Source organism: Otolemur garnettii, unplaced genomic scaffold (genome assembly GCF_000181295.1).
Source record: "Otolemur garnettii isolate 467f Iridium unplaced genomic scaffold, OtoGar3 scaffold00044, whole genome shotgun sequence".
In the NCBI taxonomy this organism is placed as follows: Eukaryota; Metazoa; Chordata; class Mammalia; order Primates; family Galagidae; genus Otolemur; species Otolemur garnettii.
Window position 1 is genome coordinate 8,946,578 of NW_003852439.1, and position 24,597 is coordinate 8,971,174.

General features: G+C 52.8%; 1 protein-coding gene across 1 annotated transcript in view; it reads left to right on the forward strand.

Annotated features, from left to right (window-relative positions):
• KCTD5 (potassium channel tetramerization domain containing 5) overlaps positions 1-23,697 on the forward strand; it is a 27,391-nt gene extending 3,694 nt beyond the window's left edge. Inside the window, exons 2-6 of the mRNA XM_003790808.3 lie at positions 11,237-11,345; positions 12,791-12,882; positions 14,843-14,938; positions 17,295-17,420; positions 21,910-23,697. Coding sequence (XP_003790856.1) covers positions 11,237-11,345; positions 12,791-12,882; positions 14,843-14,938; positions 17,295-17,420; positions 21,910-21,939 — 453 coding nt within the window. The 3' untranslated portion in view covers positions 21,940-23,697. The remainder of the gene's footprint in view (positions 1-11,236; positions 11,346-12,790; positions 12,883-14,842; positions 14,939-17,294; positions 17,421-21,909) is intronic.
• The last annotated feature ends 900 nt before the right edge of the window (positions 23,698-24,597 follow it).

Genomic DNA, 24,597 nt, shown 5'->3' on the forward strand with positions numbered 1-24,597 from the left:
CCGGGCTGGATTTGAACCCGCCACCTTGGGTGTACATGGCTGGCGCCTTAGCCACTTGAGCCACAGGCACCGAGCCGACTTGGTGGCATTTGATGGGCCTTTGAGGAGTAGAGTAGGCACAATGCTCCTGACAACAGTATGCTCAGTGTTGGCAAGACTTTCAAGGTTGGAAGAATAGTAAGGGAATTTTACAGACAAGGGCCAGGTGATTCACGTGTAATGAAGCTGTCTTTGAAGCTGCTTGACAAGAGAAGTGGGGATCACTTGGAGTGGAAATGGCAGGATCTGTTCCATGTAGCTTGTGCCAGGGAGAGCTGTGTTGGCTTTAGTGTGAGGATGAGTGGGTGTCTGAGACACAGACGTGTTTGGTTTCATACTTTAGCTGAGGGCGTGGCACTGAACATGTTCTTCACCATGGTGAATTATGGCTTATTCAGGACCAGAATGGGTTGTCCCTGTTTGTGCAGCAGATGCTTGTCCTCAGTAAATCTGTGGTTACTACTTTACAAGACACCTCCTTCGAAAGCTCCTCTGACCTAGGCCATAAGTCAGAGCTGTAAGTTCCTAAGAAAAGGACTTTTATCACTTTTGTGATAAAAATGAACCTTCCTGAGAAGAGCTTGTTTGGGGGCATCTGACTTAGGCCTGTGGCCTTCAGGCCTTCTTGCTCTCAGACACCTGAGGCTGGCCAGGAGCTGGTTGTCAGCTGCAAGATAGTTCCTCTTTCTGCCTACTGCAGATGCAGCCTTCTCTTGCTCTTGTCCAGCAAGGCAGTGATGGGGCTTGGTTGAGAATAGGAGTGGGAGGACTCTGGTCTACCTGCCTGTTTTTGCAAGTAAAGTTTTCTTCTCTCCTCTCCTCTTTCACCTCCCCTTTCTTTCTGTCTGTCTTTCTTTTTTTGAGACAGAGTCTCATTATGTCACCCTCGGTAGGGTGCCATGGTGTCACAGCTCACAGCAACCTCAAACTCCTAGGCTTACGCGATTCTCTTGGTTCAGCCTCCAAAGTAGCTGGGACTACAGGCACCTGCCACACACCTGGCTATTTTTTTGTTGTTGGCAGTTATCATTGTTGGTTAGCTGGCCCTGGCTGGGTTCAAACCCATCCGCCTTGGTGTATGTGGCGGGCATCGTAACCATTGTGCTGTGGGTGCCGAGGCTCGCTCTTCTTTTTTTTTAGAGACAGAGCCTTAAGCTATCGCCCTGGGTACAGTGCTGTGGCATCACAGCTCACAGCAACCTCAAACTCGTGGGCTTAAGCAATTCTCTTACCTTAGTCTCCCAAGCAGCTGGGACTACAGGCACCTGCCACAATACCTCGCTATATTTTGGTTGTAGTTGTCATTGTTGTTTGGCAGGCCTGGGCCTTATTTGAACCCGCCAGCTCTGGTGTATGTGGCTGGCACCTTAGCCACTTGAGCTACAGGTGCCACCTCTCTCTCTTTCTTGACAGAGTCTCACTCTATCACCCTGTGTAGTACCATGGTGTCATTGTAGCTCACAGCAACCTCAATCTCTTGGCCTCAGGTGATCCTTTTGCCTCAGCCTCTGGTTACAACACCAGCTAATTTTTCTATTTTTAGTAGAGATGAGGATCTTGCTCTTGCTCAGGCTGGTCTCAAACTCCTGAGCTTAAGCTATCTACCTCTTCTAGGGTTACAGGCATGAGCCACCGTGCCTGGTCTGCAAGTAAAGTTTCATGCGAACAGAGATATTTATTGCTTATGGATTTTATATGGCCAGTTTTGCTCTTAAAAGCTCAGTATGAAGTAAAATGTAAAACTTGAAGTTCTTACCATCTGGCCCTTCTCAGAAAGTGAGTGCTGACCCTGGTCAGAGTGGACAGCAGCAGCTATGGGCTGTGGTGGGGGTGCCTCCTGCCCTGCTACCCCCCGCCCCCACCAGTCCTAACTGGTGAGCAATCCAGTGGCTGCAAACTGGAGCTGATGGTTCCTTTGTGCAAATCTGTGGCATGTTGGCTCTTTCAGCAGTCCCACCTTTGTGTACTCCAGGCAGTGGGCATGGGCTAAGACCTTTAAAGTCTGCTTGGCACTGGAGGGGGCAGAGTCCTCACGGCCAAGGAAGGCATCAGCAGGCCACCTCTGCCCTGGGACACCCTCCTACCAGGCCTTACTTGGGCAGCTCTCCCTGGACTGCAGAGCACCCAGAACATTCCAGTCTGAGGTTGGTATGATGGAATGTTTTCCTGGGTGTCAGTTAGACTCAGGGAGCTTGGGTTTGATTCTGCCTGCCCATAAGCCTGCTGTATGACTTGGGGTGAGTTAATTCCCCTCTCGGAGCTTTAATTTCTTCCTCTGTAAAGTGAAGATGATGTGTCCCTCCTTGAGGAGTTTTGAGAATTAAAGATGATGATGAGTGTGATACCTCCCTTGCCAGTGCAGGGTTCTGGGTTAGTGTGGTAAAGTTAGTGTGGACTACTACCAGCAGTCTTAATTTCTGTGCTTTGTTTTTAGAAAGGATGTAGCAAGAATGCTTTTTTCTCCAGTCAGAGTTTATTTCTTTTAACGTCTGGCTCACATATATACCCCTCCCCATAAACCTCAGAACCTCAGGGTCTGGGCCAGGGGGCACGTGATAAGCAGGGCTGGTGGCTGCCACAGGTAATGTGTGTTGCTGCGTTGCTGAAGCCACCTGACCTGCTGGTCCCCTGCTTCCCCTGCTGCTCTTTCACCTGTGCTGTGGGAAAGGGGCAGAGCTTCCTGGGCAGCCACTGAGTTTTCTTCCAAGAAACTTGAAGCCTTTAAGCCTGGAAAATGCAGCCCCTTCATCTTAGTCTGTGCACACCATGTACTGGTGTGGCACTTTGTCCTGGTGGGTTCTGGCTTCCTCCAGGGTGGGCTTCCATGATCTATGAATCAGGCTAGAGTGACGACTCTGGGCCAACTCTTTGCTGCCTATGGGCCCTGTAGGGTTTTCAAAACAGTTAAGGGAGAGTTCTGCACTCCTGGGCACCAGGTAGTCCTCAGGGAGGAGGAAGAGGATAGGTGAGGGAACAAAGGAGTGGAAGGCCCGCCCTTCAGCCCTGCAAGAAAGAAGGGAGGACTCTGTACTTGATCTGTTGCAGGGATGTATGGGGGGAGCAGAGGCCACCTAGTAGGAAGTCAGCAGGGTGGTTGTGGGGACAGCTGATCAGGAGGACTTGAGTACCACACAAGCTACTTGTGAAACCCTTTGCTTCAGAGTGTCCTGGGATGCTGTCCTGCCTACTAGCATGGAGTGGTAGAGCCGGGGACCTGGGAGGCCTTACCGCCTAGGCTAGCAGGGCCACCTGTGGAAGGTATTTGCAGCCAAAGAGCCTGGGTCATTCCTGAGTGGGGATTCTGCCCTGCGATCACTTTTCCCACCAGTTTTCTGTTTTGTTTTATTTGTTAGTTATTTGAGACAGGATTTCTTTCTGTTCCCCATGCTAGAATGCAGTGGTGTCATTATAGCTCACTTCAGTCTCTTAACACCTGGTTGGGTGATCTTCCTGCCTCAGCTTCCTGAGTAGCTGAGGCTACTGGTGCCTGCCACCACACCAGACTAATATTTCTTTTTTTTTTTTTTTTTTTGTAGAGACAGGGTCTTGCTTCATTGCCTAGTCTGGTCTTAAACCCCTGACCTCAAGTGATCTTCCTGCCTTGGCCTCTCAGAGTGCTGGAATTGTAGGTGTGAGCCACTGGCCTCTCCTGATTCCATTTCTGGTTGTTTTTCTGATGCAACAGCTTTGTGGTAAGCATGTACTTACCACCAGTATGGTAGGAGTATGGTATCTGTTGGGGACTCATTTGTAGGTTTTCTGTAGCTAGAGTGTCCCTAGGGAGGAAGCCACCTGAGAAATCCAGCAGGTGGATGTGCCCATGTCTGTGACATGGATGTTCACAGCAGCTGCGACCTGTGCAGGTGGCCTGGAGCAGTGGCATATAGCACCTGCCCAGCCATCACCTCTTGCCACAGGCTGAGCTAGCACCTGCTTTTGCCTGTGGCAGAGTCGCTGGGACCTACTCCTAAGAGGGCCCCTGCTGCTGCTGAGCAAAACAGAACCCTCTGAAACAGACCTCAGCCTTCCAGGAAGCTGGTGAATTTGAAGCCGCAGGAGCCACATGGGGTGGGGGAGGTGTCAAATTCATACGTCCACTTCAGTTTGGTTCTTGCCAGGCTCCCTTTGAATCCTGTGAGTACTGACATCCTAAATCCTAATTTCTAACTTGCACTGAATGGAATTGTGGTGCCATATGAAGCTGGGGAGGCATCGTGGGGGTCAAGGGCTGGAGGTCTGAGGAGGTACCCTCCAGGGAGGGTAGCCTGGTATCACGCTGAGGGTTGGGATGATGTGGAGCCCTCACTGTTCCTTTATTACCCATGTGCCACAAGCATCCTGGATATCTAAGTGTGCACAGGGAGCATGGGCAGGAGAGTGGGGTTTGCTGGCCCACCTGGACATCTGTGATACCATTGCTAGGTGAGGCTGAGGTGTGCTGGAGAGGGGTATAGGTGGGCAGGCAGCAGCCTGGGGGCCTAGCCCTGTTCTTTGAATCAGATAAACCTCATTCTCTGGGCCTCAGTTTCCTCAGTCTCACTTTGTTACTCTCGGTAGAGTGCCATGGTGTCACATCTCCTACCAACCTCAAACTCTTGGGCTTAAGCAATTCTCTTGCCTTAGCCTGCCAAGTAGCTGGAACTACAGGCACCCACCACAACACCCAGCTATTTTTAGAGACAAAGTCTTGCTTTGGTTCAGGCTGCTCTCAAACCTGTGAGCTCAGGCAGTCCATCCGCCTCAGCCTCAGCCTCCCAGAGTGCTAGAATTACAAGCATGAGCCACTGGTTAGTTTCCTCACTCGTGAATGGTGATGTCTAAGGCCTGTTGTGGGTCAAAGATACCATAAAACAGAAGAGAGAGTAGAGGTGACGCTTTTGTCTGTGAATTTGAAAAAGTCATTTGCAATGGATAATTTCAGAGTGAAAACTAAGTTGTTTTTTTTTTTTCTGAGACAGAGTCTCAACCTGTCACCCTGGGAAGAGTATTGTGGCATCATAGCTCACAGCAACCTCCAATCCTCTTGCCTCAGTTTTTCAATTTTAGTAGAGATAGGGTCTCACTTTTGCTCAGGCTGGTCTTGAACTTGTGAGTTTAAGCTATCCACCTGCCTCGGCCTCCCAGAGTGCTAGGATTACAGATGTGAGCCACTGTGCTAGGCCAAAACTAAGCATTTCTTATTAGGTTGAGCCCTGATGTTGGTGCATAGAAAATTCTTTGCTCTTGTATTTAGATTTCAGTGGGAAAATTTGACAGAATTTATTTCCCAGATTTGGCTCACTCTTAACCCTCTTAATTTTAATTCTCCAGCAGCTAAGCCTTTTCTCTCACAACACGAGGTGCTTGTGAACACTGGGGCATGACCAGTGGAGCCCAGTTACGCATGTGCTGTGGAGAGCTCATGGGGTCATGGTGGGATGTGCCACAGAATCATTTCTGGTGTGGGATCCACACGAGGGTCTGCTGTCAGGCTGTAGCTCAAACCCCTACTCCTCACTGTTTTCGAGATTAATAACTGCATTGAGGTACGTGGCCTAGGGGGTAGGTGCCTTGCCTTCCCCACAGTGCTCTGCCAGCAAACAGCGTGGGGGTGGAGAGCTGCTGTCCGATCAGCTATGGACTTATAGAGTGGGCAGGGCTTGTGCTACCTCCCTGAGCATTGCTTTTCTGACTGGTGACCTAGCTGAGGATGCTGTCCTGGACTTGGGGAAGGGGTGGACGGGCCCAGCCCATCCTGCCTTCAGGGTTTGCTTGGAGCCTCCCTCCATCTTGGGGTTGGGCGAGGGTCTCCTAAGGGTATGCATGGCATGGACTTAGCCCCACCTTTGCCCCCATGTGGCCAGGGTACTGCTCCTGTGGCCTGGAAACCGTCTTATCTAGCCTAATGGCTAGGACTCAGGCTCAGGGTTGTTTGCCCCTGGTGACGGGGTGGCTCGGCCTTGCAATAGGGCCTCTTCAGTGCCAACTTGGGCACCTCCACAAGTAGGTCAGACACTAATTGAGTGAGAAGTGGGGAAGGTGAGTAGAGGAAAATGATTTGTTAAGAAAGCAGTCTTCAGCTCGGCGCCTGTGGCTCAGGTGGCTAAGGCGCCAGCCACATACACCTAAGGTGGTGGGTTCGAATCCAGCCCGGGCCCACCAAACAACAATGATGGCTGCAACCAAAAAATAGCCAGGTGTTGTGGTGGCCTGTGGTCCCAGCTACTTGGGAGGCGGAGGCAGGAGACTCGCTTGAGCCCAGGAGTTGGAGGTTGCTGTGAGCTGTGATGCCACAGCACTCTACCGAGGGGGACAGCTTGAGACTCTGTCTCAAAAGAAAAAAAAAAGAAAGCAGTCTTCATTCTGGGTCTTTTACAAAAAAAAACCTAAACCATCCCTACTATATAAATGTGGCACATGTTTCTTATATAAATTGTGGGAAGGACAGGGAAGAGGAAAGAAGAGGAAAGCTCCTTTGTGGCCACCTGCAGCCTCTTGGTTTGTGTCCTGGCTGCTTTTCTTCAGAGCCTACTTGGTTTCAGGAGTGTGGCTTTCCATCCGTGAGATGCAGGGTCTTAGAGTAGGGCTCTGGTGCCCATGTGGGCAGCCACGGGGCCTGTGCCGACACCCCCAGGTGATCCTCTCACTGCTTTTGTAGACATGAGCCTGTAACTTACATTCTAAATTTTGGGTGTTTTTATATTTTTATATTCTGCATTTTTCTTTATTTCTGCATTAGGGTGTAGGCTCTGAGTGGTACCACTGCCACTTAGGACATGAGATGCCAAGGGCCTAACACCTGTGTGGGTGCCTGTCTGGGCTGGTAGGCATTGTCCTTGGCTGCCAGCACCATGAGCAACCCTTGCAGGAACTAAGACAGTCTGGGAGCACTGAGAGACCCGACATGTGTGTCCAAGTGAGGGTAGGCCTTAGCACACATTAGTCCCATTGATATTTTGGGGTCTTGGGTTAGGCACTTCTTGTGAAAGTTGAAGAGCTTCCCCCCACAATGCCCCCATCCTGGCACTGCTGGCCCTGACCTGCCCCTCTGCTCAGGCAGCCGGCCTGGTTTCTTAACGAAACCTACCTGGTTGGAAGGAGTCTTCGGGAGGAAACAGACCAGAGATCTCTGATGGGACTCCACAGAGGAGGCAGTTTGGAATGTCCATCAACAGCATACCCTGTTCTGAGACAATTTATTCTCTAGTTTCTGTGAGCCCTCGCCCTTCTGGGCCCTGCTGGGATCCTGGGTCCATGTAGCCTTGAAGCCTTTGTGGCTTTATTCCCTGAGAGTTCTGTGGGGTCAGCTGCCAGCCTAGCATCCTGCTGGTTGAAGACCAGGGGATACCCTGAGGTCTTCAGGCCCACAGGGTTGAGCTGTGCAGGAGGAACGTGGTATGATGAGGGTCTCCATCTGAAGCTCACTCTTCAGGGGCGCTGAGGAGGTCCCATTGCCCCAGCTGGTGAATTTGGTCTTGAAGAGCCCCAGCAGAGTGAGCTCACTCTCCCTTGGGCAGCAGGTGTGTCTAGAGTGCCTGGCAGGTTCTAGAATGCACCACTGAGTTGGGGTATGTTCCTGAGGGGAGGGTGCTAGCTCTGGGCAGTTGGGTTTTCATCCTGTGTCTGGGGCATGACCCCAGCTGTCTCCAGAGGTGCTCTTGGCCACGATTTCTAAATTAGCATGAGTGCCCCATAATGGCTTCCTCTGAGGTTTTGGGGAAAATGTTTTTCTCTTAAAAAAAGAATAGGGGGGCTCGGCGCCTATAGCTCAACTGGCTAGGGCGCCGGCCACGTACACCTAAGGTGGCGGGTTCGAATCCCCAGCCTGGACCCGCCAAACAACAATGACGGCTGCAACCAAAAAATGGCCGGGCGTTGTGGCGGGCGCCTGTGGTCCTAGCTACTTGGGAGGCGGAGGCAGGAGACTCGCTTGAGCCCAGGAGTTGGAGGTTGCTGTGAGCTGTAATGCCATGGCACTCTACCCAGGGGCTCTACCCAGGGGCTTGTTCCAAAAAAAAAAAAAAAAAAAAAAAAAAGAATAGGGGTTATGCTATAAGAAATAATAAAGGAAATTTGAATGGGGGAAAAAAAAGAATAGGGGCTAGGTATAGCGGCTCACTCCTATAATCCCAGCATAATGGGAAGCCAAGGCCAGAGGATCGCTTGAGGTCAGGAGTTCAAGACCAGCTTGGTCAACTTAGCAAGACCCCATTTCAACAAAAAATAGAAAAATTAGCTGAATGAGCACCTATAGTCCCAGCTACTGGGGAGACTGAGGCAGGACAATCATTTGAGCCCAGGAGTTCAGTAGTGGTACAGTGAGCTGTGATTGAACCACTGCACTCTAGCCTCAGCAATAGAGTGAGACCTTGTCTCAAAAACAACATGTATTCATGTGGATTTTTAAGATAGGCCACAAACTACTGGAGGGTCATTTGAGGCATGTGCAAAACCTGCACATAGAGTGCTGTGTTCACTGATCCCTTGCTGGACAGAGATGAGGTACCAAAGGCATGGTCCTCACCCTCCTAGACTCTGGCTCTCCCATTCCCTGACTCTGTGACCAAGACACATGGCTTCCTTTCCCTTGGACTTTGTCACAACTGCCGGGATGAGGCCCCGAGCCCAGCTCTGCCTCCTTGATGTACAGACAGCGAAGCTAGAAGGAGCTTGAGGATCATCTTGGCTAAACATCTCATTTAACAGATGCGGAAACTGAGGCCCAGAGTAGGCTGCCTCCTTTACATGAGCAAACATAAGCCGAGCCCTCCACATGCTGCACCCTGCTGGCTGGCCCATGTCTGCATCCTAGCTCCTCAGGTTCTGCTGGTGGTTGTGTTTAGGATTTCTGTCTCTCTTGCCCTGGCTCCCAGGGAGAACAGCAGCAGGTGTCTTAGAATGTTTTGGTCTCATTTTCTGGGTGTCTCTGAGGGGCTGTTCCTTTAGTTTTCTCTTAATTGGATACAGGTTGATGTCCCTACACAGTGCCAGCCTGCCCTTCCCTGGGGGCTGGGAACCCCCAGGCTGCACACAGGCTGCTGACCCCTTGGTGTGGGGCACACTTTGGGATCAGAGGTTGCACTTCAGTGTGTTGGGAGAGCTCACCAGGGTCAGCAGCCTTAGGGGCCAGATCTCCGTAGCCCGCCGGGTCATGGTCAGAAGCTGGCAAGGTCTCACTTCAGGGGTGCTGAGGAGGTACTATTACCCCAACTGGTGAATTTGGTCTTGAAGAGCCCCACGTCCCAGGTTTGGATGTATCCTCCCCTGGGCCAGGTATGCAGTAGGCTGAGGCCAGACCCTAGGCAAGAGTTCCTGCTGAGCATCAGCCAGAAAAACCACCTCCTGCAGGGGCACACCTGCCGGCCCCTGTCCTTTCAGTGTCGAAGGTGGGCATCTTCTGCTCTGTGCACCAATGGTGCTGGGTACTCTCTTTCCCAGGTCCCAGTGCCGAGTAAGATGCCTGGTTGCTATCTTTGCCAGGAGATCTTTGCTTACCACCTGGGTGCTGTGGCAGGTGTGGGGACCTAGGCTCAGGACTCCCCTGGTGCTCATAGCTGCCTATGAAGTAAATGAGCTGCCCTCGTCCCATTTTACTCACAAGAAATTGAGGTGTAGGGTGGCCTGGCCTTGAGCCCATGGTCTGAGTGAGTGAGGCCGGGCCAAGAGGCTGAGGCAGTGATGAGGGGGCTCTATGAGGGTGTCTGGGGGCAGATGGCTGTATCACCATCTTATCTCTCCTTTGATCTCTATTGGACCTTCAGCTGGGAGCCTGTTGAGGTGGCAGTGAGTGTGGAATAACTCCTGATTCCTGAGTGCGGAGGTGTGCATGGTCCCTGCCTGGGGGTGGGTGGGAGGGGCCCTGCTCTACAGTGACAGTCTCAGCCTCTTCTTTCTAGAGTTTGGTCTTTTTGTGGGCAATGGTGGCTATTTTTCACCAGTAGGGGAGGACTGCTACAGCATTCTTTTTCCAGAAGCTGCTCCAGGTGGTCTCAGGTTTTGCTTAGGGAACAGTAGGGGCAGAAGGTTGAGAGAAGAGCCTGCGGGTTCAGGCTGGGAGGCAAAACCCCTGAGAGGCACCTCCAGGAATACAGGTATGTGGGCCATGTGGTAGGGAGGCCTGGGGCAGTTTCTGCTTCCTGAGATGTGGCAGTACTGAGTTGGAGCAGAAGGTCTGTGCTGGGGAGGCCCATGGGAGAAAGAAGCGGCACAGAGGTGCCTGAGCCATGAGGGCTTCTGGTCCCAGTGCCACTGTGGCCAGTTCCACACCCCTACCCCATGTCCAGAGCTCTGATTAATTTTTCTCAGCAACAGAGTGCTTTGTCCTTTTGAGCCAAGAAAAGCAAGTTTTTATAGCTTCATTGGTAGGTTTTGGGCAAAAACCCTCTTGGAACCATTGGGTTTTACTGCCCAAACCACAGAATTTTTGATGTCCATGAGTGAACGATAGGGTCTTAATACAGCCTGCAGCTTTGCGCTTGAGATACCTCCTGCCTTCTGTGTCTCTGGGCTCTGGTACCTGTGGCACACCATGAACAAGAAATCCGGGTTTTTCTCTACCTGCAATGATGCTGAGCACTGTCTTCCTGGGGCCTGAGTGTTCTCTGTGAAGCCCAGCGTTCTCATAGCCTATACCTGCTAAGTCTGTGTAAGCCTGGGGAGCTGCTGTCTGCTTATGGAGGCCATGTCCACTCTGGTTGTGAAGTTACTTTGTCTCCCAAGCACTTGACAATGGGCCTTGCTGAGGGGAAAATTGGAGAGGTACCTGGAGAGGCCTGCAGGAGGGAGCAGGACTGGGTGTGGGTTCTAGACATCTGTCAGGTAGCACCAACTTGAGGAGGGCAGGCACTGGCTGGAGAGGTTCTTTCAGTGGAGGAGGATGCAGCCTGAGGCCATTCCCATCACTTCCTGAGACTTTTGGAGCTCTGAGGGAAGGGCTCATCTACCACACCTCACCTTGCAGCAAATACAGGGAGGGTCTTTGATGCAGGCAGAACTTAAACTTGCCTTAGACCCCCCCAGATGGCAACAGGGAAACCTAGGGTCTATGGCTGGCAGAGTGAGGTAACAACCAGGTAGGAGTTCCCCAAGTTGCTATGGATGTGGGTTTGGTTTGGGGTGACCCTGATGCCTCTGAAACTCATTGATGTTGCCTGGCTGTGGTGTAGCTGTGAGAGCCATTGTTTGTCATCTGGGACTCATGGTGTCTTGTTCTTCGTAGGATGAGACAGGTGCCTATTTGATCGATAGAGACCCCACCTATTTTGGGCCTGTGTTGAACTACTTGAGACATGGAAAGCTGGTTATTAACAAAGACCTCGCAGAGGAAGGTAAGTTGTTCTTTTGCACAGATACCTTAGCTTTGGGGCCTGGGGTCCTGATGAAGGTACTGATGGGTTCGTTTAAGACACAGACCCTGCTGTTCAAAGCTTCCTGCCTGGAGTGAGTGCCAAGGCCTCATTCCTTCTAGAGAGGTGTCTCAAGAGGCCACAACCAGATAGGGCCTTGTAGAGAGGTGGGAGGACAACTGGGGATGGGAGGCCTGAGCTGTACCTCCTGATCACAGGTTCAAGGGCTCTGTCTTTCAAGTATCTAGTCAGTGATGCCCATGGGGTTGGGAGCTCCTCCCGGGGGAAGCTGCTGATTTCACAGTGGTTTGGCTAATGTAGCCCAAGACCCATGTTAGGGAAGTGTCCACTGAGTCTTATTGGTGTGTCTGGACCCCAGCATGCCTGGCCTGCTCGTGCTCTGGTGGTGGCTTGGCTCAGAAAAGCCAGGGAGGCCTAAGCCTGAAGGTCCTGTGAGTTTCTAGGGTGTCTTGCCTCTGACTCCTCCTGCTTTGGCCACTTCTCTGGAATGATCCTTCCAAGCCTGCTACTGCATCTCTGTCCTGGGATTTAGAGTGTGCCCCCTTCTCTCAAGTTCTACACCCACAGGGTTGCTGGTACTATCCACTTGGCTTCTCCTTTACACATGTTGTTTGTCAGAGGACAGTTCCTTTGTGCTTTGCCTGTGGTTTGTCCAATTATGGGCTGCCTATGCCTAGTGTGGTTTGCTTAGCCTGGGTCCTAGATGCAGATCAAGCCCCAGACCAATCTTGCCAGCCACCTCTAGCCTTGAACATTGGTGCTTTGAAGGGGAGCCTGGCACTCGTGTGTCTAACTGGAATGAGACACCCTATCATCCAGGGTGACACTCTGGATACTACAGCTTGGGGCTTGGGGACAGGGAGCCTGTGTTGTCCTGTGTGGCTCTGACCCCAGTGGCCTTGTCCGAGTTGTCACTACTTAATGCAGCTTCCCATTGGAGGGATCAGAAGAAATTAATAATACCAGGAATCCCTGAAGCAGGGTCCTTGGGATCTATTCTTAAGAATTTCTGAGATGTTTCAAGTTCTTAGATATGGCACAGTACAGATGGCAGCCTTGGGAAGAGTCCTGGGGCTGGAGCGACCCTTTCAGCCAGCCATAGTCTCCCCGTGATGGGAAATTGAGGTGCTCAATGACTCTGACATATGCACCTTCAGCAGGAAAGGTCAGGAAGCACAGAGCGGGAGGCCTCCAGGAGGGGAAAAAGGTGCTGGTTACTTTCTCCAGTGTTTGTGGACTCCATGTGTTGAGTTCCCTTGAGTGTCTGCCGAAGTCTGTCAGGGCAGGGCTGGAGGAGCTTCTGCTGGGCGAGGTTGGACCCACCACAGGTAGGGACAGGCACAAAACATTTATTCCCGGGTTTGGTCTGGTCTGCTGAAAATTACAGTTAGTTTTCTCTATTCCAGGAGTGTTGGAAGAAGCAGAATTTTACAATATCACCTCATTAATAAAACTTGTAAAGGACAAAATTAGAGAACGAGACAGCAAAACATCACAGGTGAGACAAGTGACTAATGTGCCAGAAGTTTCCAAAGCTTAATGCAAAGATGTGTCCCTCACACACACACAAGCTGATGGGCAATCTCCCACTAGAGCCCTTTGAAGGGAGGCTGTCTCTGTTCTGACAACCCCTCTCTCATTGTTAGTACCTGACGACCTTGTTCCTGCTCCCCTCACAGGACGCACCTGGCTCTGCCCACCCCCATGTCGGGAGCCCTGCTACTGGGGGAAGAGAACATGTGGGGCATCAAGCAGGGAGGCCTCTGAAGGGGAGCATTCCAGGCAGGGAGAATGGCTAGAGGGAAATGCTGGGGGGCCTAGGAGGGTCTGTATAGGTACCTGGAAAACTGGCTTGTACTGGAAAGGAGGGGGGAACCATGCCTGGAGCCCTTCTTTTGCCTGTTGGGCTGGCACTGTTTTCAGTGGGCCATGTCTGGCACTTCCTGTGAAAGGAGGCACTGGTGGGTCTTAGGCATTAGTGTTCTCATGGTGCCAGCTCTGCACTCTAGCACTGAGCCCTCAGCTCCTTCAGGAAGATGCTGAGAAGTAGATGTTGGCAGTTGTTCTTACCTGAAGGGTCTCTGCCTAAACCCTCTCATGTCCTCCATCTTCCCACAGTGGGGTTCCCACTACTGCTACACGGGAAAGCCACTCCCGTGTGCCAGCCCACTTGGCAGACAGGCAGACCTTGTGCCGGCACACTTAGCCATGTAGAGACTGGCTGGTGCCCTGGCCACTTGGAGTAGTTGGTCATTGGCTGGGCATAGGCACACTAGGCAACCTGCTCTGGCCCTGGTCACTCTTGAGTCACCTCATCGAGTTTGTCTTTCCTCCCTTTCCCCTTGGGCCCAGCCACCCCACTCATGACCTGTGACCTGGGCTGTGTTGAGCCTGCTTCAGTCTCCCCATCTACATGGGGGAGGAAGAAAGACCCTCCTCTTGGGGGCCGGTGCATGGTCATACCAGCAGCAAGTCTTATTTGCTATCCTGCAGGTGAAAGCACTGAGGCTGGCTTGGTGCCTGTAGCACAGTGGTTACAGCACCAGCCACATACAGCGAGGTTGGCAGGTTTGAACCTGGCCTGTGCCAGCTAAACAGCAATGACAACTCCAACAAAAAATAGCCAGGCATTGTGGTGGGCGCCTGTTGTCCCAGCTACTCCGGAGGCTGAGGCAAGAGAATCACCTAAGCCTAAGATCTGGAGGCTCATAGCACTCTACTGAGGGTGACAAAGTGAGACTCTGTCTCAAAAAAAAAAGAAAGAAAGCACCGAGGCTGTGTGACTTCGTCACTGTGTGTCCCTCCATGGCTTCAGAGGCCCTTCCTCTTCAATGTTGCATGTCCTTGTCTGTGTTCCACATCATGCTTGGGTCTCCTACTGCTGGAATAGTGGCCCCATGAGGGGAGACTTATGTCTAGGTGGCTCTAGGACCAGAACCGACCTGGAGGAAAATATGTCAGTCAGGGGTGGCAAGAGACTGATGCAGGCTGAGGGAGCCAGTGCAGATGGAGGATTCGGGTCTGTGTTAAATCTTTCTCTAGGGCATTGACCCTTAGACCCTCCTGCCAGGTTAGGAGGTTAACTTAGAGGCGTCATGTTGTCCACCATGTGGAGCAAACACGGACATTTTCTAGTATTTCTGTCTAGCCACAGGTGCTTTGGGATTTTAGGAACGTGACTCATTTTATTTTGGAATTTAGAAATAGAAATATTTCTGGAGGCGAATGAGGAAGCCAAAAACAGCAGCTGTTGCAGGGCATGTGTTTTGCTTTTGTATTGTGTTCAGGGTTGCTTTGGGCCTCATGACCTAAGCTGAGAGATAGAGAGTGAACCTTGGCCTCACCTATATCTCCTGTGAAGCTTCTCTGAGTCGGTGTCTGTGCAGGACTGCTCGGCTGGGGCACAGGAGGTAGAGTGTGGTGTGGCCTGGTCTCACCTATGGCTGTGTTCTTTGCAGGTGCCCGTGAAGCACGTGTACCGTGTGCTGCAGTGTCAGGAGGAGGAGCTCACACAGATGGTGTCCACTATGTCTGATGGCTGGAAGTTCGAGCAGGTGAGGGGCCTCTGGCTAGGCTGACAGCAACCCCTGGTGCAGCTGAACTTTGTCTTACAAAGACCCCAGGGCCTAAGGGACTGGGTGAGGCACCCACCTCCTGATGGCTCCTGGAGGTGTAGGATTTCCTGTCAGTGTCCTCCAGGTCTGTTGGACTCACAAACTGCAGCTTGCGCCCTGTCCTGGGAGTTTGGGGAAAGGGGGCTGGAGGTCCTGCCCTGGCCCCAAACCACTGCCATGTCTGCATAGGGTGTGGACTTTCCCCAGCAGACTCAGCAGAAGGAGCAGCCTAGGCAGCATGAGCTATGCTGGGGCACTGTGGCCTATCATTAGGGAGCTCAGGACACTAACAATGTGATCTTTGGCTGTAGGTGTTTGCCCACAATCTTGTTGCCACTGTTCACAGGCAGATACTGAGGTTGGGGACCAGGACCTGATCAGCCTTTCATCCTGACACTTTCTTCTGTCTGAGGCAGGTTCTGTCCATGGCTGAAAGCCCTTGCGGCTCCTTGTGGCTCCCTGTGGCTCCCTGTGGCCTTTCTTTGTCACGGCTTCCTTTCCTTTGGATCTTTTGGAAAAATGGATCACTCTGTAGAATGCTTGCAGTTTCCCTTAGAATGTCGCTGAAGACAAGTTCAGTCTGCTTTTGCATCCCACCCTCCATGCCAGCCCCCTGGTCTCTGCTGGTTAGAGGGCAGCATGTTGGTGCACATCCTGCCTTGCCAGGGGCTGGATAGGATCCTCCATCTTGAGTATGTGTGTTTTTCATGCTCTGATCCCATCAAAATTGTGCCAGAGACTCAACATGGGTACCGAAACATTCCTTTGGTGGAAAAACTTGTCCATTGGGTTGTCCCTTGGTGGTGACCTTAAGCAGGGCTGGGGCCATGGGAAGCTGTTTTATCTGTTTAGGGCCTATGCAGGGGTCATCTGCACAGTGTCTGAGGTTCTTCTTCTGTCTGTGGCTTTTCTGGCTGGAAGGGAGGCTTTCCTGCCTCCTGATTCCTCTGCCCATGGCCAATGTAAGGACTTTGTAGCTCTTCTGGGTGAATCCCAAATCCGCTGCAGAGAGCGGGTTTCCTCCCGCTTCTTGATTCTGACCTGCTTTGCACATTTGTCCCTGAGGACACCCTCCCAGTTTGTGCCATTGAAACCCCAAGAGCCAGAATTGCTGAGCTGACAAGTGGCCAGGGAAGTGGAGTGGAACCCCAGGGGGGCTCTGGGTCCCCTTATTTGATTCCTTCTTTGTAAACCATGAGCCCGGGGCCCTGCAAAGTAGCCAGACCAAAACCAGGGTTATCTATGTTAGTGATAGGGTCAGAATGGGGCTTCAGAGCAAGGTGTGGAAATGGCATGCCCTGTGAGTGCATAGGGTCTCAGGCAGATGTGGCTTAAAGTGTCCCATGGAGGGCTAAAAGTATTTTCCTACAACTGCTGACCCAACACCGGCATCTTTGCAGTCAGCCTCACTGGACTGTGTCCTCCACTGCCTGCCAGATGGTCCCCCATCAGCACAGGTACTTGCCCCTTGCTTTGTGGACAGCTCTCCTGGCCTCTCCTCCTACATGTGCAGATCCATACATAGGGAGGCCAGAGTGAGTGGCTATTTAGCCATTTTTTGACTTGATAATTAAATTGTCCTTACTATGATTTTAATAGTATATTTTGATTAATGTTGTGTTTAAAAGCGTAAAGGTATTTGGCAACTCCTGTGGGTTATGGGATGTGGGCTAGCTATATGCCAGATGCTGGATGCTGCCCTGGAGGCATTAGAGAGCCTAAGGGTGTACCCAGCAGGTCCCAGTCAGATCCACCCAGTCCAAGTCAGACCTCAGGCTCAGCTTCCCAGGGTGCCTGTGAGACTCAGCATCTGGGCCCTGGGCTCCTCCTTCTCTGTACCCAGCATAGTTCCCAAACTCCCTGCCCTGCTGGGAGTGGGTCAGCCACAGTGGTCTTGCTTCCCTGGGGAAGGACTGGGGGTCAGTGGCAGGCACACACGGATGTGGCAGCTCATTTTTGGTGTAGGCCTCACCTGCCCCCACCCCACTGTCCTTCTGCCCTTCCCTGTGGCAGTTGGTCACTGTCCCCTATTGGCCCAGCTGGCAGCACTGAGGAGGTTTAGTATTCCCACTGGCTGTGCAGTCACGTGGTGCTGTGGGTGTGTGCACATGTGATGGGACAGGTGCTTCACAAATGTCTTTGCTGTTGGTTTGTTAACCATATCCTGAAACCTACCCTCAGTTTCCCTGAGGGCTGGCAGGCTCTGCTAGGCTGTTTGTGGCTGTTATCTTCCTTGAAGTGGGCGTTAGGAAGCCCAGGCACCTGTCACATGGTCCTCCCACGTGTCTCCCTCCAGCTTGTCAGCATCGGCTCTTCCTACAACTACGGGAATGAAGACCAGGCGGAGTTCCTGTGTGTGGTTTCCAAGGAGCTGCACAATACCCCATACGGCATGGCCAGCGAGCCCAGTGAGAAGGCCAAGGTGAGCAGTGCTGTGCAGCCTAGTGCCTTGAGGGAGGCTCCTACCTGTAAGGGGGTGGGGGGTTAGAAGGCTTTTTCTTCTTAAGCTTCCTCATTTCTTGCCAGTCTCAGTAAGCCTGGTATCCAGGCCCCCTGGTGGCCACCCTCACATGACTCCTGCCTGACTTGTCAGAGGCAGGGTCTTTGTGGAACCAGGGGTCTGTGAACATAGGCTTCCCTCAAGCTGTGTGGCAGGGTTGTCCTAGAAGTGTACCCCAGGCCTGCCAGCAGGGGGACTACTGCTATGGGCTGTTCTCTTGGGAGAGCCAGGGATCCTCTGTTCCCAGGGGCCAGCCACCAGTGGCCCTTTTGGCCATTCTCCCAAGTGGATGGATGGGCTCTTGGAGGCCGGCAGCTGCCTATTCTTAGTATTGTGGTTAGTGTATAAAAGAAGAGTGTCCTGCAAGCTTTGTGAGGGTTAGGCTCTGTTGAGTGTCTGCCCACCACAGTGGCCAGTCCTGAGTGGACTAGGATGGACCCCTGCTGGGCTCAGGCCCTCTGTTGCCTGAGGAGGGTACTGGAGGCCAGGAGAAGGAGAAGACAGGGAACTACTTGCCTTGATGGCTGTGGATTAGCCTATAGGTAATCATTCTGGTGATGTTTCCTCTGGAAGTGTCCTTAAGGTTGGGGCTCCAGGACAGACAGATGCTCTGTCCCTGCAGAATCTGGCATTGACCTGGGGTAGCTCTACCTGGCAGGACTCCATTTGCCTCTGTGCCAGGGAGCCTACGGCCTGCTGAGGATGTCGGGAGTGGTCTGGCAGGACCTGGGAGGTGGCAACAGGCCTCTATGGGTGGCCATCCAGGGGGGTTAGTCATGGGCCCACAGTTGACCCTGGTAAAGGCTCAGGGTATTGCCAAAGAGGCTTTGAGTGGGTGCCAGAAAAGGCTAGAACTGGAAACTGATGACGTTAATCCCAATACTCCTGGGGCAACTTCACACTTTGGCTGGTTGCCAGAGCATTTGAGCCACCTGCCCAAGACCAACCTTGTGAACCTTTCCAAGTCTTCCTTGGGAGATATGGGCTTGGGAGCAGGTAGAGTCACCAAGTGTGTCTCTGGGGGCTAAGCTAGCCAGGCCCACAGCAGTGGTCTCACCATGCTGATGTAATGGTGTGTGCTTGCTGTGGGCAACTGCCTGGGCCTGAGCCTCCTGTCCCCAGACTCCCAGTTAGCTGTGTGTACAGACACCAGGCCTGTTGTATCAATGCCAGGCCTGAGGTCGTGCTTCCACAGTCTGGTGTCTTGAAGGCAAACCCACCTCCCTGAGAGCCCCGAATCCAGTCACAAGCAGTTGTGGGTTCTTTTATAAATTGTTTCATTTTTAGAAGCTTTTATTTTTGGACTTAAACGGTCTTCATAACCAAGCTCACCAGGGCACAGTTCGCTCAGGTGGTTCTTCAGTTGCAGAAAGGACACATTCTGTTCTCTGAGGAAGCCCCAAGTATGACCCCAAATCCCTTTACTGTTGAAATGTGGCCCTGTTTCTCTTTCCAAAAATACATAGCTCTGAACTAAGGCAGGTACATGGCTTCTAAGTGGGGCAGTGGTGGCAGCTCCCCTGGAGGTGGAGCTTGGTCCAGGGTCTTTGGGAGCTATGGAAGATTGGGGGCCAGATCTGGAGGACAGAGTGTTGGGGGCTCCTGTGTGCAGCCTGGTTGGAACGGGGTCACATTTCTGCAAGCAGCTAGTCTCTGCTGACTTATCCCACAGCATGTGGTGGTCTCCTGGTACTCCTGGGCAGCTTTTTCCCCATTCAAGTTGGAACTGGTGGGAGTGAGGGATGTCAGAGCCCCCAAGGATGTGGCAAACAGTCTACACACATGTGTCTTCACCATAACACCAGCTGCAAGTACAGGAACCCCCAAACCACTGTCAAGCTGGAGAACTTGTTGGAAGGACTCACAGAACTTAACCATGAGCAATTCAACTCAGGGCCACCATTTATTGTAGAAGACTATAGCAGGACGGGGTCAGGTCAGCCAAGGGAGACTTGTGGGGCTGAGGCCCGGAGAGGCCTCCTGCTAGAGTCAGGGCATGTCCCTTCCTGCCACCCACAGAGAATCAGCAGCCAGAGAAGCTCCTGAGCCTTGGTGTCTGGGATATTTCTGGGGCTCCTCCCTCTGTCATTGAGAAGTGGGGCTTGTCCAGTGTGACCCATGGCCCCCAGACCAGCAAGGGATGAAAGGCCACCTTGCAAGAGCCAGGGTGAAAAGCCAGACTTCTTTTGGGGAAGGCTTCAGTTTTCCCCAAGTGGTGGGATAGGGCCAGCTCTGTAACTTAGGGGTAAGACCATGCCCTGGGGCAACAACAGGCCCATGGCTCCTGACCCTCACCATGGGGCTTCCATCCTATCTGCTGGCTCTCCCCCCTGACGTATCTTCTTCTCCACGATGCACGCTGCCTGCCGCGCCAGAGTGATGACGAGGACTCAAGTTACCCAGGGAGTGACTCAGATTAAGTGTAGATGTCATGGTGAGCTCTGCACCCTTACAATTGACCCATGCACCATAGACTCCCTGGCCCTCTGACCCAGCTGACCCTTGCCCATATCTGCCCTGTGCCTCTAGTTGGTGAGAACCTTCTGTGCTCTGTGCTGACTGTAGATCCATAGTAGAGCTGCCTATGGTGGTGGGGCTGTTGCTAGGACACTGGGTGTTGCACTGTTAGTGTCTCTTCCTCATGACGCCCATGGATAGGAGGATGGGCATTTGCTGCAATAGTAGAGAGCCCTTTGCCCCAGGCCAGGCTGTGGACATCAGCAGGTGTGGACTGGAGTGCCTCCTGGGGCTGGGCAGTGTGTGCTCGCTCCAGCCTGCTGGCCCCAGTGGGGAGCCCTCCTGCCCAGCTCAGGCCACAGGGCTCAGGAAAGCTGTGCAACAGATGGTGTACCCCCATCTTGGACACCAGAACCTGAGATGTCCTTTGTTCTGCCCAAGCCAGGGGATGCTGCCACTATGTGGTCCTAAAAACCATGTCAGCCGCCCTGGGGCCTGCCTTGTCTCTGAAGTTGGATGCAGCCCTCCTTATGGAGGGTGGTCCTGGGTGGGAGCCTGCCCAGAAGAGGTGGGTCCTACCAGAGCTTTGTCTAGGACAGTCACTCACAAGCCCCAGGGCCTAGTTTTGCTGACTCCTCTCTGCTCAGCTGCCTCCAGCTCCACATGGGGTGGGTGGGCTTTACTTGGTGTGGTATCTGTGTCTCCTCCAGATGTCCCATCAAGCTCAGGATCACAGTGCCTTTGTCAGCCAGGAGGGGCTGTGCTATAGCACAGCAGGAGGTGCTGGGGAGGTAGTAGAGAGCAAACAGGGAGGGAGGGCTGAGGAGTGGCCAAGAGGCGCTCAGACTGTAGGGACTGGGACAGGCCAGGAGTTGGGAGTGTCAGGGGACAGGCAGGAGTGACTCAAGGGAATGAACTGCCATTCAGGGAGGTAAGTAGCTGCCAGTGGGCTCCCTGAGAGTCATATGGCTGGTCACCCTGCTGTGTTGTCAGGTTGGGCTCATGGTGTTCTGGCCTCTGGCCTGGTACTTAGCAGCCCGGACATGATATGTGAGGTCAGTCAGTCACTGCTGAGTTGACTCCCAGTGAGATGCGCCAGCTCCAGTGGTCCCTACTTGGGGACGCAAGCACCCCCTGTATCGGCCTTTGGGTCTGGGTGGTTCATTTTAGGGGTTCAGCTGAGCATTTGCTAGTGCCCAGGTACATCCTCAGGGAGCCCTTAGGCAGGCAGAGGTAGAGGCCAGTGAGGGGATCGAGATGGGTGTGGGGGATTCCCAGGAAGCCCAGCATATGGACATGTAACAGGGTGCAGGGGAGGGAGTGTGGGCTGTAGGAGGTATGGGTAAGAGAAGGACAGGTCAGGGCAGGGGCTGCTGAGGGACCCCAAGGCCCAGCTACATATGCCTGCCTGAGGCTTGGGACTGGGTTGGGCTGAGAGATTCAGCAGGCAGTGCCTGTCAGGTGGGTGGTGAACCCTCAGGTGGGGTCTGTACCCTTGGGAGGCAGCAGAGGGCCCTGGGAAACAGGCGACAGGTTCCCTGGGCAGACAGCAGGGACTGCCATGGGACGGGGGGGTGTCTCTGGGGTCTTGCCAAGGATCTGCCCTTGTCGAGGGCCATGCCAGGATGTCTCACAGTGGGTTGGAGGCCACAGGCTTATTGTTGCGAGGGAGAGTACTTGGGACAAGAGCTGATCTGTTTGGCAGGGGCTGAGTGGGGAGGAGTGACCCTGGGTGGGGCCTGCGTGTGGCCAGGGCACAGGATGCGCAGGTGTGCCCCCTGCCTACCAGGACTCTGGCCTCCCATGCCAGTTTCCTCTGGGCCCCTGAGCTGAGTGATCTGTCTGTGGCCAGCTCCAGGCCTATGGGCTCAGCTTTCTGCAGCAGGTGCTTGGTCAGGGCCATTTGCCCCATCCAGGGCCTGATCCCTCATTCTCTACATTTGGTGTTTTTCAGATTTTGCAAGAACGGGGTTCAAGGATGTGAGAGACAACAGTATTGACAGCTGAAAAAATGAACTACTTTTTCCCAAGATGCAATGAACTGCCTTGTCTAGGAAGCTTGGCTGTGAGAAGAAACCTGCTTTTGATAATTTTCCTAGAGATCTGGGTGTGAATCCTTTTTTGCCTCTGAGGTGGGTGGTGAGAGACAGGCCCAGCTGTCTAGGGCCAGGCATCCCCACTGGGAGGAGGTGCTGTGGCCAGTGGGCATTGTCTCTGGGGGGCCTTGCTCTGTCTTTTCCAAGTGCCACGTGGGACTGAGGCAGGATGCTTCTGAGGAGTCCGTGTTATCACTGAAGACCGTTAAAGGACAGCGTTCTTGGTGCTACATGAACAGTCTGTAAAGGCAACCTGGGCCTTACTGGCAGGAGAGGCAGCAGCCACGTCGAATGTCCAGTGTACTGGGCCTCTGCTCTGGGTGTCTGCTGGTCACCCAGTGTCAGACTCTGGGCCTCTGTTGGGGAATCTGTGCTGTCTCCCAGGTGTGCTCGTGTGATGGTTTCTCAATCTGGACAGCAGCTCCTGGCACAGGTGGCTTCTTTGTCATCACTACTTCCTGGCATCGCTCCCAGGACCTGGTCTCCTTCAAAAACAGGCTGCAAGCCCAGCCTGTTTGAGCCTCAACGGTCAAGGCTTCTCAATTTCTATTTTCCAGGAGAGAGAACTTTGTATCCCTTTTTTCAATTGTGGTTGTCTCCCCAATGTTCACACTCCCTAGAAATGCCTACAGGTGTTGTTCTGTTTGGGTTGATCTGTTAATTAATCATCATGGGGGGCAGAAGCAGTGCCTCACCCTCCCGCTCTGGGGGAGCTGGCGCCCGTCAGTGCCTTGTCGCGGCTGGGACAGAGGTTGGGCTGGAAGCCTGTCCACCCGGCTTCTGGAGCTGACACTCTGGGTTACGTTGAATATTTTGGATGTTTACAGCGTATCACAAACGTTTCTCTCCTCTCGCCGGCTCTCGTTTTCTCTGTATAACTATGCAGTCCTCTCTCTCTTTCTGGGATGTTCGAGACTTCACACAGCCTACATAGGCTCTGCCATCTGACATGACGTTGGAGCTACTAGAATCCCCTAGAAACTGCTGCCTGTATGCTTTGCAGACCTCTCAGCTGGTTGTAGGACTTATCCGAGTCTGGCGGACCTGGCTCGAATGAGCAAGCTCTTTGCTCCTCCAACTCTGGCCTCCCCCTCCTCCCAGGGGGAGCTGTGCAAACTAACCACTGGGGGCTGCCACATGTAGGTCAGAGACTCTGACAATGTCTAGTGTCAAATGCTTCCGGAGACTTCCTGCCTAGGCCTCTTTCCCTTCTTCTTTGCCAATAACCTGATTAACCAAGTTCTCCAGCATCTAGGACTTACCTCCTTGTTTTTTGTAAGGTCTCTTGTATGTTGTTACATGTTTGGTTTAAACAGTTTCTAAAAGCCTTTCTATAGGGCAGATTTAGCCACTGGCTGACCTGTCCTCCCCAGTGGAGCCCCAGAAGGAAAGTGGCCTGTTGTTGGCCACAAGGTGTGCTCTTTGGGGAGCTGCTGGCCGCTTAGCATTGTTTGATTTATGACCTTGACATAATAGATAGGCTCGTGGTTTTTTTAATTTAAAGATGTTAAGACTTAATTCACTAAAATTTATTCTAAGGGGATATTTATACTTTTATACTTTTTTAGGTATCCGTATTTTATCAGCTTACAGTTTAATGCCTAAGTTTCCCCTGAAAATAGCAAATAAAATTGTGTATTTATGAATGAGCATAGCAACTGTTAGTGTTTTAAGATGCACAGGGATGCTCCTGCCAAGGAAGCACTGGCCTAGCTGCTCAAGGCTCTGCCTCAGCACAGTTGGGCTGGGATGGAGCCAGGCCTTCCCAAGTTCTGTCCCTGGTGGGGCTGGCTTGGACCAGGGCTGGCAGATTCAAGCTGGGTACCTCACCTCCCTTATGCTTACATCATGCCACCACTCCCAGGGGAGAGGAGACCAAATACAGATGACTTTTTATGAGACTAGACTTGAACTCCTGGCCTCAAGCAATCCTCTTGCCTCAGCCTCCAAGGTAGCTGAGACTACAGGTGCCCACCATGCCCAGCTCAAGTGAGGTTTTCTGAAAGTGCTGATACTTCATGGAGTTCATATCTACTCAGTTGGCTGAGCTCAAGTGACTGAGCTCAGGCTTGGAGGCAACTATCTGGGGCCTGGCACCCCTGTCTGACCTGGTAGCTCCTCTGTGGAAGCTTCCAGGCTCCCTTGAGGGAAGTTCCTGTTTCCAGTGTCCTTTGGAGGGCTCTGGCTACCTGGGGTTGGCCAGGAATTCCTTGACCCCAGGATGCTGGAGTCTCCTAGCTTTGTCCTATGGCCAGCCAGGGTGATGGACCCATTCTGACCTATCAGGGCCCTAATGAGGACTGTCCTGCTCTCTTGGGCTGGGGTGTAGGATGGGGATGGGGAGGGGGGCTGCCTGTAGCAAAGCCCAGGTGCTTCCAGGTGTCCAGTATGCAGCCAAGGGGTCTTTCAGTTGCCTGAAACCAGGGCATGACTTGCAGCCCTTTGGCTGGGCAAACTGTGAGCGCCTAGGAGAGGCCTGAGTATGGTGGGGGTCCTCAATCAAAGCCGGAGCCTCCCTCTCATCTGAACAAAGGCTGGGAGGGAGT